Here is a 13348-nt window from a genome sequence, read left to right as displayed (position 1 = left end):
CTGCTATTCATCAAGTGCTCTTCAGTTTAGAAAATGAAGGTCCTTCACATACTGTGTTAATATAAACTACATTTACATTTAAATAACCCACAAAAGCCATGATATGCTATGACAGTAACCCACAGAATAAACGAACACAGAAACATAGTCTTGTATGTTCGATTATTAACTGACCTGTGTAACCCAAACTATGGGACATCATGAGTTTTGATTTCTGCTCTCTCGGGATGAAATCATGTCACAAGAATTCCTCTGCCTTTCTGATACATCTACCAGTGACATTGTGTTACAGTCCTTCACTGCAGTCTTATTATCCTACAGTATATATCCTTATATGGTGTTACAGTCCTTCACTGCAGTCTTATTATCCTACAGTATATATCCTTATATGGTGTTACAGTCCTTCACTGCAGTCTTATTATCCTACAGTATATATCCTTATAACGGCTCCATCCCACATGCTGTTACAGTCCTTCACTGCAGTCTTATCTTAACTGCTTGTGTTGAATAGCGGAGGAGGTTTCATTGTATTTCTCATTGTAGTTATATTGACTCAGTAGTCTCGCTGTATGATTCAGAGGTTGCGTTATACTGACTCAGTAGTTGGTTATACTGACTCAGTAGTTGCACTGTATGATTCAGTAGTTGCTCTGTACTGACTCAGTAGTTGCGCTATACTGACTCAGTAGTTGGTTAGCTTAGGAAGGCCCTACAAAAACAATGGAATGTAGATGGATTAGTCTGAATTGGAATTATACACGATTTCAAATGCACAACTTACAGGTACAGTACAATGGACATGTTTGACACCACACACACATACGCTAAAGCCAGACATAGATTATGCATTGCATAAGAGGGTGGTTATACACAAACATATGAACTATATCTACATGCATAAATGCATTCAAATCACTTTATAAGGTCACCTGGATATCACTACAAGGTCACCTGTACTGTATTTCACTATAAGGTCACCTGTACTGTATCTCTAGAGGGTCACCTGGATATCACTCTATAAGGTCACCTGTACTGTATTTCACTATAATGTCACCTGTACTGTATCTCTAGAGGGTCACCTGGATATCACTCTATAAGGTCACCTGTACTGTATTTCACTATAATGTCACCTGTACTGTATCTCTAGAGGGTCACCTGGATATCACTCTATAAGGTCACCTGTACTGTATTTCACTATAAGGTCACCTGTACTGTATTTCACTATAAGGTCACCTGTACTGTATATCACTATAAGGTCATCTGTACTGTATACTGTAAGGTCACCTGGATATCACTCTATAAGGTCACCTGTACTGTATATCACTATATAAGGTCACCTGTACTGTTGTTGTTTGTTTCCCAGTTAGTATTAACAATGACACACATTCTTGTATTTCCATTGACATTAACAAATGGTGGTTAAACTGAAGGTTGACGTGTGAACATCATCTGACTGGTCTACTGTGTAGCTGATACTGGCCGTGGTGCTTCTGCTGGGAGAGCTTCCCCTCCTCACTGCATTAAGCAGGTGGTGTTGGGTAAGAAGTCGTGCACGTAGCTCATGACGGCCTTGGACAGGTAGGTCATGGTGCCATAGCTCCCGCTGGGGGCGCTGTCGTAGAAGAAGTTGCAGATCCCGGTGGCCGTGTCTTTCTCCAGGAAGAACTCACACGCCCCCTGGGCAATCTGGCATCACCACGGAAACGAGAGAACGAGAAGAAATGGTACTTAGAAGAACTGTCAGTGACCTAAAAACAGCACTGCAAACATGTGACTGGCAACATGCTCTTCAAAACACTAACATTTGCCTGTACAGATGTAACATGCAACACAACAGCATCACTGGTAAAAACACTTTAGCTTTTATACGTCCTTTCTACATATTATACATTAATACCATTGCATCCATCATCAGTGAACAGCTGAGTGCACTATGCCAGCACATTAGGAACAGCTGAGTGCACCATGCCAGCACATTAGGAACAGCTGAGTGCACTATGCCAGCACATTAGGAACAGCTGAGTGCACTACATTAGGAACAGCTGAGTGCACTATGCCAGCACATTAGGAACAGCTGAGTGCACTATGCCAGCACATTAGGAACAGCTGAGTGCACTATGTCAGCACATTAGGAACAGCTGAGTGCACTATTAGGAACAGCTGAGTGCACTATGCCAGCACATTAGGAACAGCTGAGTGCACTATGCCAGCACATTAGGAACAGCTGAGTGCACTATGCCAGCACATTAGGAACAGCTGAGTGCACTATGGCAGCACATTAGGAACAGCTGAGTGCACTATGCCAGCACATTAGGAACAGCTGAGTGCACTATGCCAGCACATTAGGAACAGCTGAGTGCACCACGCCAGCACATTACCTGGTCCTGCAGGAACAGCTCGTTGGCCGAGTGCACGATGCGGTCGATGTGCACGATGCCGCCGATGCTCTGGATCTCCATGTCGGCCACCAGCGTCAGCACCATGATGCTCTCCACCAGCAGCTGCCGGTACTCGGGCTGGGGCACGCGGTTCAGCACCGACTCCACGTGCACCGCAAACTTGATCTCCCCCTCCGTCATCTGCAGATCACAACATTTATATAACATTTATCAAACTAACTTGATCTCCCCCTCCGTCATCTGCACAGATCACAACATTTATATAACACTTATCAAACTAACTTGATCTCCCCCTCCGTCATCTGCACAGACCACAACATTTATATAACACTTATCAAACTAACTTGATCTCCCCCTCCGTCATCTGTACAGATCACAACATTTATACAACATTTATTAAACTAACTTCATCTCCCCCTCAGTCATCTGCACAGATCACAACATTTATCAAACTAACTTGATCTCCCCCTCCGTCATCTGTACAGATCACAACATTTATATAACATTTATTAAACTAACTTGATCTCCCCCTCAGTCATCTGCACAGATCACAACATTTATACAACATTTATTAAACTAACTTGATCTCCCCCTCAGTCATCTGCACAGATCACAACATTTATTAAACTAACTTGATCTCCCCCTCAGTCATCTGTACAGATCACAACATTTATAGAACATTTATTAAACTAACTTGATCTCCCCCTCAGTCATGTTATAAATTACAGGCATTTATAACATTTATTAAACAAACTTTATCTCCCCCTCAGCCATGTTATAAATTACAGGCATTTATAACATTTATTAAACAAACTTTATCTCCCCCTCAGTCATGTTATAAATTACAGGCATTGGTAAAATTTATTTAAACACGCTCCTACAATAACATTAACTCATTTTGCAGTCACTTCTTTCCAAAGTGACTTAACACTATTCCTAAAATAAGGAATAACATTCAGAATAGAATAGAATAGAATATATACTTTTTTGATCCCGTGAGGGAAATTCAGTTCTCTGCATTTAACCCAATTGAACCAAATTAGTGAACACACAGTGAGGTGAATCACACAACCCAGAGCAGTGAGCTACCTACCCAACCAGCGGCGCTCGGGGAGTAGTGAGGGGTTAGGTGCCTTGCTCAAGAGCACTTCAGCCGTGGTGGACTGGTCGGGGATAGAACCGGCAACCCTCAGGTTACAAGCCCGAAGCCCTAACCAGTAGGCCACGGCTGCATTCAAGCAACATTGCAAAGTAGACCTTGCGTAACAATAATACTACTACATTACTACCAGCAGCTTATTGTTGCCTCTGTATGTTAAATATTTCAAAAAGTAACTGATTATAAAAACGTGCTAATATGATAAATGCAAGCTGATACAATTCCACTGGAACACAGTAGCTGCTAGTGTGGTTGTGTAGAATAGGGACCTGATGATGATGTAGTATAGTATAGTATAGAGTAGTATAGTATAATATAGTATAGTATAGTATAGTATAGTATAGTGTAGTATAGTAGTAGTATAGTGACCATACATTGCGGGTAGGACATCAAGCCTCTTATTGTGATGATCTGGAGAGTTGAATCTTCTGACCACAGACACAAGTGCATAGAAAAACACACTTTTTCCATGTGGCAACAAACTTGTACAAGTCAAGTCAAGTTTATTTATATAGCACATTTATATAGTACAGTGACAAATGTGCTAAAGAGATGTTTTATTATTATTATTATTATTATTGAATTATTATCTATTTAAACTGTGGGTGTGTGTGACAAACTCCCCATTCAAGGTTTAACAAAAAAATTTAATGAACAGAAAACCAGGAACACTTTTTGGTAGCAGTCAACAATGCTTAAAGTTAAGTATTCATTTAAGTACAACATTCAACGACATAGTCGGTCATGTCTAGCTCTCTGGAGATCAATAAGGCATCAGTTAAGTGCAAAGTACACAGTTTTATCCAGTTATCCAACATAAAATGTACACACAGACATCTGTAGGACATCCTCACTTGGATCATGAAATAGACACTTGAAAAACATCATACAACTTGTTCTGAAGGTGTGTTATCTTTGTGAAAAACATAGATGGGTCTCTCAAAGCCTTGCGATGAGCTCTTAGGTGTTCCTATGAGCTTGTAGCCGCTGAAGCCCACCTCAGACGTGAGGTATGAGGCGAACAGATCTGGTTTGAGCTGGATGCTCGTGTAGTTCTTGGAGGTGGTGTCTGTGAGCTTCCTTCTCCTGTTGTACGAGCTCCAGGGCTGGGGCTCCAGGATAAAGAGCCCTCCAGGCAGAAGATGCTTGTGCACTCGACGGAAGAGCCGCTTGAGACCGGCGTCACCCCAGTTCAGATGAATCCACTTGGTGACGCTGAGGCACAAGATCACGTTGTACTCCTCCCGTTGGGTCAGCAGGAGCTGCTCGCTCTCCAGGACATAGTTAGCACGAACAAAGCACACGTTCTCAGGGAAGTTCCCCGGGGGGTTACTGGGTGTGTGGGGGAGAGGTACAGACACGGAGGCATTTCCAGACACGAGAGGGGGGGAGTGGGCCTCTTCTTGGTCCCCTGAGATGTTCTCCATTTCAGCTTCCTTCACCTGTGCGTTTAAGGAATTCACAGAGACCTCACCTACAGCAGCACCGGCATCTTTAATGTTATCCCTGTCCTCCTTGGCTTGTGTATCTGAAAGGTAGCGTTTGATATTTTGTCTTGCAGTGTAGATCAACCCACCATCAATGTCCATCCCAACTATTCTACCTGGCCTCCAGTGCTTGGCAATGAACAGTGTGACATGTCCGGCGTTGCATCCAATGTCAAGCACCGTATTTCCCTGGAACCACTCACGTCTGAAAGCCCGTAAGCGCGGGTCATCATTTAGTCCCAAGTAGCGGTAACCATAATACTGGCTGTAATTGCCATATTCGAACTTTTTCTTCTTTGGTTGCTGCTGCTTTTTTACAGTCACTGGTCTTTGGCTACTGTCGCCGTTTTCACAACTGCTAGACTTACGTTTACATGGACGAGGGGGTGCCTGTGAGGGATCCGAGACCGGCTGAGGAGGTGCAGGTGCAGGTGCGTGGCCTCGATTCGCCGGCACTTTGCTAACGTTACTGGAATCCTTGGTAGAATAAGCGGCTTCAGTGATGAGGCTGCCTACGACTGCCTCAGTCTCCAGATACTGTTGCGGTGGAGGTCCCATGTTTACAACTGATCTGTCTTCTTGTGGTAAGTTAACACTGACGATGGCCGTCTCGGCCATTTTCTGAATAAAAGTTATTTTGGAAATAATAAATGCCCTACACGATCTCCCAACAGCAAAGTTAAGTTTGCCGACTTCTACGTTAACTTGTCAGAAAGAGCATTCGAGATTCTTCGAGACGAACACGGAGCTTAAATACTTAGCTGCTATATCCTGATGCCGCCACTATATTGTAATGAAATTACAACGCTAAATCGTTTAATTTAAGTCTGTAAAGTCGATGTACTGCGGCGGCGACAGCCAGTTCGCACCAAGCATGTCTCTCACTACCAACGTTACTGTTTCGTGTAAGCCGCGAAACCGGAAGTAAACAATGCTGAAGTACGGCAAGCAGTGAGGGAACAAAATGCTGAACCGTCACTAAATACTGTATGACCACTGACACATGACACCGTTAACAGAGAACATGGAAATCTCTCTAGTTCAGTGGAGTTAACATAGCTCTTGTATCAATACAATTATAGTTATGTGAGCATTTGGAAAAACAAATTAGTGGACATTTATGAGGAGCCAAACTCCACCATCTGAGCTAATCTTCAATGACCTACTTCTGTTTAAAATGGCTTAGAACTACACCCTTAGAATTTCCCAATTCTAAGAGTGAGTCTCCATATTAGGGTGGATAATAATACTACTAATAATAATACATTTAATTTATAATGCACTTTACAACAGAGAGTCAGTGATCTGAGTCTATATATTTCTATTCCAGTGAACTATTATAGTAAGATAGAGCTGATCAGTGCGCACAGAAGGTTGCCTGAGGTATTACGGCTGTGATCATCATTTAGTGAGATAAAGCTGTATATATAGAGTCTGAGGTATTACGGCTATGATCATCATTTAGTGAGATAAAGCTGTATATATAGAGTCTGAGGTATTAGAGGCTATGATAATCATTTAGTGAGATAAAGCTGTAGTCTGAGGTATTACGGCTATGATCATCATTTAGTGAGATAAAGCTGTATATATAGAGTCTGAGGTATTACGGCTATGATCATCATTTAGTGAGATAAAGCTGTATATATAGAGTCTGAGGTATTACGGCTATGATCATCATTTAGTGAGATAAAGCTGTATATATAGAGTCTGAGGTATTACGGCTATGATCATCATTTAGTGAGATAAAGCTGTATATATAGAGTCTGAGGTATTACGGCTATGATAATCATTTAGTGAGATAAAGCTGTATATATAGAGTCTGAGGTATTACGGCTATGATCATTATTTAGTGAGATAAAGCTGCTCAGTGTTGCCTGAGGTATTACGGCTATGATCATTATTTTCAACTCTACAGCCTCCCATGCTGAACCCTTTTTATTAGCTTGAAATGTCCATTATTTAATTCCAAACATTCAAACCATACAAATAAGTTTCATTTTCACTATCATTCAGTCTCATCTCTTCCACTCTGTCCTGCAGTAGCCTACATCTCGTGTGGTGGACATGTCCTGCCGTAGCCTACATCTTGTGTGGTGTGGTGGACATGTCCTGCAGTAGCCTACATCTCGTGTGGTGGATATGTCCTGCAGTAGCCTACATCTTGTGTGGTGGTGGATATGTCCTGCAGTAGCCTACATCTCGTGTGGTGTGGTGGATATGTCCTGCAGTAGCCTACATCTCGTGTGGTGGTTATGTCCTGCAGTAGCCTACATCTCGTGTGGTGGTTATGTCCTGCAGTAGCCTACATCTTGTGTGGTGGTGGATATGTCCTGCAGTAGCCTACATCTCGTGTGGTGTGGTGGACATGTCCTGCAGTAGCCTACATCTCGTGTGGTGTGGTGGATATGTCCTGCAGTAGCCTACATCTTGTGTGGTGGATATGTCCTGCAGTAGCCTACATCTCGTGTGGTGTGGTGGACATGTCCTGCAGTAGCCTACATCTCGTGTGGTGTGGTGGACATGTCCTGCAGTAGCCTACATCTTGTGTGGTGTGGTGGTTATGTCCTTCAGTAGCCTACATCTCGTGTGGTGGATATGTCCTGCAGTAGCCTACATCTTGTGTGGTGTGGTGGATATGTCCTGCAGTAGCTTACATCTTGTGTGGTGGATATGTCCTGCAGTAGCCTACATCTCGTGTGGTGTGGTGGACATGTCCTGCAGTAGCCTACATCTCGTGTGGTGGTTATGTCTTGTAGTAGCCTACGTACCTCTCGTGTGGTGTGGTGGACATGTCCTGCAGTAGCCTACATCTCGTGTGGTGTGGTGGTTATGTCCTGCAGTAGCCTACATCTTGTGTGGTGTGGTGGTTATGTCCTGCAGTAGCCTACATCTTGTGTGGTGGATATGTCCTGCAGTAGCCTACATCTCGTGTGGTGGATATGTCCTGCAGTAGCCTACATCTTGTGTGGTGTGGTGGATATGTCCTGCAGTAGCCTACATCTCGTGTGGTGGTTATGTCCTGCAGTAGCCTACATCTAGTGTGGTGGATATGTCCTGCAGTAGCCTACATCTTGTGTGGTGGATATGTCCTGCAGTAGCCTACATCTTGTGTGGTGTGGTGGTTATGTCCTGCAGCAGCCTACATCTTGTGTGGTGTGGTGGATATGTCCTGCAGTAGCCTACATCTTGTGTGGTGTGGTGGATATGTCCTGCAGCAGCCTACATCTCGTGTGGTGGATATGTCCTGCAGTAGCCTACATCTCGTGTGGTGGATATGTCCTGCAGTAGCCTACATCTTGTGTGGTGTGGTGGATATGTCCTGCAGCAGCCTACATCTCGTGTGGTGGATATGTCCTGCAGTAGCCTACATCTCGTGTGGTGGATATGTCCTGCAGTAGCCTACATCTTGTGTGGTGTGGTGGATATGTCCTGCAGTAGCCTACATCTCGTGTGGTGGATATGTCCTGCAGTAGCCTACATCTCGTGTGTGGTTATGTCCTGCAGTAGCCTACATCTTGTGTGGTGTGGTGGATATGTCCTGCAGTAGCCTACATCTCGTGTGGTGGATATGTCCTGCAGTAGCCTACATCTTGTGTGGTGTGGTGGTTATGTCCTGCAGTAGCCTACATCTCGTGTGGTGGTTATGTCCTGCAGTAGCCTACATCTCGTGTGGTGGTTATGTCCTGCAGTAGCCTACATCTTGTGTGGTGTGGTGGTTATGTCCTGCAGTAGCCTACATCTTGTGTGGTGGATATGTCCTGCAGCAGCCTACATCTCGTGTGGTGGATATGTCCTGCAGTAGCCTACATCTCGTGTGGTGGATATGTCCTGCAGTAGCCTACATCTTGTGTGGTGTGGTGGATATGTCCTGCAGCAGCCTACATCTCGTGTGGTGGATATGTCCTGCAGTAGCCTACATCTCGTGTGGTGGATATGTCCTGCAGTAGCCTACATCTTGTGTGGTGTGGTGGATATGTCCTGCAGTAGCCTACATCTCGTGTGGTGGATATGTCCTGCAGTAGCCTACATCTCGTGTGTGGTTATGTCCTGCAGTAGCCTACATCTTGTGTGGTGTGGTGGATATGTCCTGCAGTAGCCTACATCTCGTGTGGTGGATATGTCCTGCAGTAGCCTACATCTTGTGTGGTGTGGTGGTTATGTCCTGCAGTAGCCTACATCTTGTGTGGTGGATATGTCCTGCAGTAGCCTACATCTCGTGTGGTGGTTATGTCCTGCAGTAGCCTACATCTCGTGTGGTGGTTATGTCCTGCAGTAGCCTACATCTTGTGTGGTGTGGTGGTTATGTCCTGCAGTAGCCTACATCTTGTGTGGTGGATATGTCCTGCAGCAGCCTACATCTCGTGTGGTGGATATGTCCTGCAGTAGCCTACATCTCGTGTGGTGTGGTGGATATGTCCTGCAGTAGCCTACATCTTGTGTGGTGGTTATGTCCTGCAGTAGCCTACATCTTGTGTGGTGTGGTGGATATGTCCTGCAGTAGCCTACATCTCGTGTGGTGGATATGTCCTGCAGTAGCCTACGCACCTCTCGTGTGGTGGAGGACGGCAGGACGTAGCCGGCGATGGACAAGCCGTGGCACTTCTGCAGAATCTTCCAGACCTTCTGGTAGAACCCCATGGGCACGCGGTTGATGGCGCCATCCAGACGGCGGCGCCGGAGCCACTGGCCCTGCCGCTCCTCCCACGCCAGCTGGGGGTCCAGAGAGCCCGTCGGGGACAGGATGCCACTGGGGGTGGAGGGGCTGCTGCATCTCTGCAGGGGGGCAAATGTGTGGGGTAAGAATACAGGGGGACAAATGTGTGGGGTAAGAATACAGGGAGGGAGGGCAAATGTGTGGGGTAAGAATACAGGGGGGGGGCAAATGTGTGGGGTTAATATACTAGACATGTTTTACGCTTTTATACTGTATTCACACATTACAGGTTGCCAGAACACGAGGGCAAAGAGGCGGCCATGTTGAAATGAATGAAGCAGAGCAGCACAGGAAGTGAGTCAGCGTTCCCATGGCAGCAGGAAGCTATTACGCAATTATACTGCAGAGCAAAGATGCATAGAAACAGTGGCAAGATAGCATACATAGCGTAAAATTAGCCTTTGGCCTTACATTAAAGATATATGACACCCAGAATGCAACGCATCAGACATCCCAGTAGCTTAATGCGGATCTCTGAATTCAGAACCTGATTACATGTATTAGTGCTGGGGGTTGTGGGCTGTCATGTAATACTGCAAGAAATAGTGTAACGACAAATGCAACAAGCAGTGCATTACAGTTTCTAGTCATAACTATATATACACTAGATTACACATATATACACTAAATATATTGTATATTAAAAAAAATTCAGACTGGCAAAGTAAAGCCAGCGAAAAAGTACAAGCCAAAGCCTTACATTACTGTTTCACCTTCATAAATACAGTAAATATATTTACATGTAAAAAGAATGTTTCATACCGGCAACCAGCAGCCAGTGAATCTCAGCGCTTCAAAGTAAGGCCTAAATGTTTTAGTGCACAGGAGGATTGTGTGTGGAAGAGGGTTGTGTGTGCACGGGAGGTTGTGTGTGGAGGAGGGTTGTGTGTGGAGGAGGGTTGTGTGTGGAGGGGAGGAGGGTTGTGTGTGGAGGAGGGTTGTGTGTGGAGGAGGGTGGTGTGTGTGGAGGAGGGTGGTGTGTGTGGAGGAGGTTGTGTGTGGAGGAGGGTTGTGTGTGTGGAGGAGGTTGTGTGTGGAGGAGGGTTGTGTGTGGAGGAGGGTTGTGTGTGTGGAAGAGGGTTGTGTGTGGAGGAGAGGAGGGTTGTGTGTGGAGGGGAGGTTGTGTGTGGAGGAGAGGAGGGTTGTGTGTGGAGGAGGTTGTGTGTGGAGGAGGTTGTGTGTGGATGGGAGGTTGTGTGTGGATGGGAGGTTGTGTGTAGATGGGAGGTTGTGTGTGGAGGAGGGTTGTGTGTGCACGGGGCCGTTCCTCAGGAGAACAGGTTTACCGTAGAGCGAGGGGACGTGACATTGCTGCTGATGGAGTAGGATAGTGTGTGTGCGGGAGGTTGTGTGTGGAGGAGGGTGGTGTGTGTGGAGGAGGGTGGTGTGTGTGGAGGAGGGTGGTGTGTGTGTGTGTGTGGAGGAGGGTGGTGTGTGTGGAGGAGGGTGGTGTGTAGAGGAGGGTGGTGTGTGTGGAGGAGGGTGGTGTGTGTGGAGGAGGGTGGTGTGTGTGGAGGAGGGTGGTGTGTGTGGAGGAGGTTGGTGTGTGTGCAGGTTTACCGTAGAGCGAGGGGACGTGACATTGCTGCTGATGGAGTAGGAGCTGCTAAAGATCTAGAGACAGAGGAGGCACAGGGTGGTCACCACACACACACACACACACGCACACACGCACACACACACACACACACACACACACACACACACACACACACACACACACAGGAGGCACAGGGGGGGTCAGAGAGAGAGGAGGCACAGGGGGGGTCACCAGACCCATGGAAGGCCAACAAGAGGAGATGCAAATAAATAAGAATAGGATTCAAAACAGAGGTCTCACACTTAGACATGTCAGACATAATTTGCAGTTTCTAATATCGTATTCAGTTCATTACTGATTATGAATAAATGTAATGTCATAATAATAACAATAATAATAATAATCAGATGGTCATGTCATCGTCAGTTATGAAGTCTAAGTGAAGGACCAGTGTTCCCGCCATTCACACAAGACCAAAGCACACAAGAAAACACTTGCAACCTCAAGCAGACATCTCTTAAGCATCATCAAGATTGCATAAAACACAGACGTCCTCCCCAGCACAGACGGCACATGGAGACCCAAGCAACGTGAGATTATAATGTCAACAGAGCTCATGGTGTTAAGCTGGGATGGTATGAGCGCTCGTCCAGGCGTCTACACACTGTGGATATGATGAGTTAAACAGGTGCAGTCTGTAGTATGTTATGGGGCTAGCGCTGTATTAAGAGTCAGCATGCCTAGGAATACGGCAACAAACTCAACCCACACTTGCAGGCCTCGAGTCATCCAGCTGAAAGCAGAGGGAAACCAGTTGTTCACATGATCACTGGCTCATCAGAAAATAAGCATTTGTTTCCCCAGACTGGGTATGAAAATAAGCATTTGTTTCCCCAGACTGGGTATGAAAATAAGCATTTGTTTCCCCAGACTGGGTATGAAAAAAGATGAGGCTCAAGAAGAGAGTAGATAGTGAAAGCTCAGGATGATGCATCTTTAACAGCATTGCCCCTTCCTACAGGAACATATACTGTAGGACATCCTGTGACTGAATTCACACTGATCATATGAAACCATTTGAGACAATTACATTACAAACATAGTCTGAAATCATTTAGAATAATTGTCTTATAAACTACAAGACAGTTGCTCTCAAACTGTTAATAAAGGTAAATCCATTTCTTAAAATTCACAAAGTTAGCTGAAATCTAGTGTACAAAAACATCAGTGCAGATACTGCATTTAATATTTCCCTGTTTGTAGTGCGTATACATGCTAGTGTGTGTGTGTGTGTGTGTGTGTGTGTGTGTGTGTGTGTGTGTGTGTGTGTGTGTGTGTACCTGTTTGATTTCACTCTTGAGTTTCCTGATGCCCGTGCGCTCAGTCTTGGTGGCTCCTGTGTGGCCCAGCTCATGAATGGAGATGGCTGGACTGGTGGCAGTGGACTCAAGTGGACGCACTAACACACACACACATACACAGACACACAGACAGACACACACACACACACACAGAGACACAGACACACAGACAGACACACACACACAGACACACACACACACACACACACACAGACACAGACACAGACACAGACACAGACACAGACACAGACACAGACACAGACACACACACAGACACACAGACACACAGACACACAGACACACACACACACACACACACACACACACACACACACACACACAGACACACAGACACACAGACACACACACACACACACACACACAGACACACAGACACACACCATCTTAAGAGGTCATCACATTCATACAGTGTTCTTATATACTGGGATAAGTATGTATGTTAAGAGCGAGTAGAGTTCAGAGGAGAATAACTAGAGAGCAAGCTACTCACCGCTCCTCTCCACCCCGAACTCTTTCCCACTTAAGATGTGATGGAGGAGGTTCTTCATGTCCGATGGACTGAGGTTCATCAGGCTCTCAGAGGCCTCCTCTCCTGCCGCCAGTGAGAGATGGAGGGGGAATGAGGAACACAGACCACATGGATTTAGTCTGATGTAGCATAAGATGA

The 13348-nt window shown here is 45.5% G+C and overlaps 2 protein-coding genes across 2 annotated transcripts in view; both read right to left on the bottom strand.

The window, feature by feature from the left end:
- Positions 1–791: 791 nt before the first annotated feature.
- The window catches only part of phka2 (phosphorylase kinase, alpha 2 (liver)), a 33818-nt gene continuing 21261 nt past the window's right edge, over positions 792–13348 (bottom strand). Inside the window, 8 exon segments of the mRNA XM_062528525.1 lie at positions 792–1686; positions 2379–2579; positions 9591–9818; positions 11046–11314; positions 11316–11373; positions 12069–12092; positions 12640–12758; positions 13172–13273. Of these exon segments, the coding sequence (XP_062384509.1) occupies positions 1513–1686; positions 2379–2579; positions 9591–9818; positions 11046–11314; positions 11316–11373; positions 12069–12092; positions 12640–12758; positions 13172–13273 (1175 nt within the window). The 3' untranslated portion in view covers positions 792–1512.
- On the bottom strand, positions 4185–5949 carry LOC134070764 (7SK snRNA methylphosphate capping enzyme-like). The gene has a single exon (XM_062527182.1). It carries the CDS (start codon positions 5661–5663, stop codon positions 4443–4445), a length of 1221 nt encoding a protein of 406 aa, XP_062383166.1. The 5' UTR covers positions 5664–5949; the 3' UTR covers positions 4185–4442.

This window comes from Sardina pilchardus, chromosome 23 (assembly GCF_963854185.1).
Source record: "Sardina pilchardus chromosome 23, fSarPil1.1, whole genome shotgun sequence".
Classification (NCBI taxonomy): domain Eukaryota; kingdom Metazoa; phylum Chordata; class Actinopteri; order Clupeiformes; family Clupeidae; genus Sardina; species Sardina pilchardus.
Note: the sequence above shows the minus strand (reverse complement) of the source record. Positions and strands in the feature narration are given on the sequence as shown.

Excerpts from the sequence above, each read along its gene's own strand:
- LOC134070764 (XM_062527182.1), bottom strand. The coding sequence starts at position 5,663 with ATGGCCGAGACGGCCATCGTCAGTGTTAACTTACCACAAGAAGACAGA.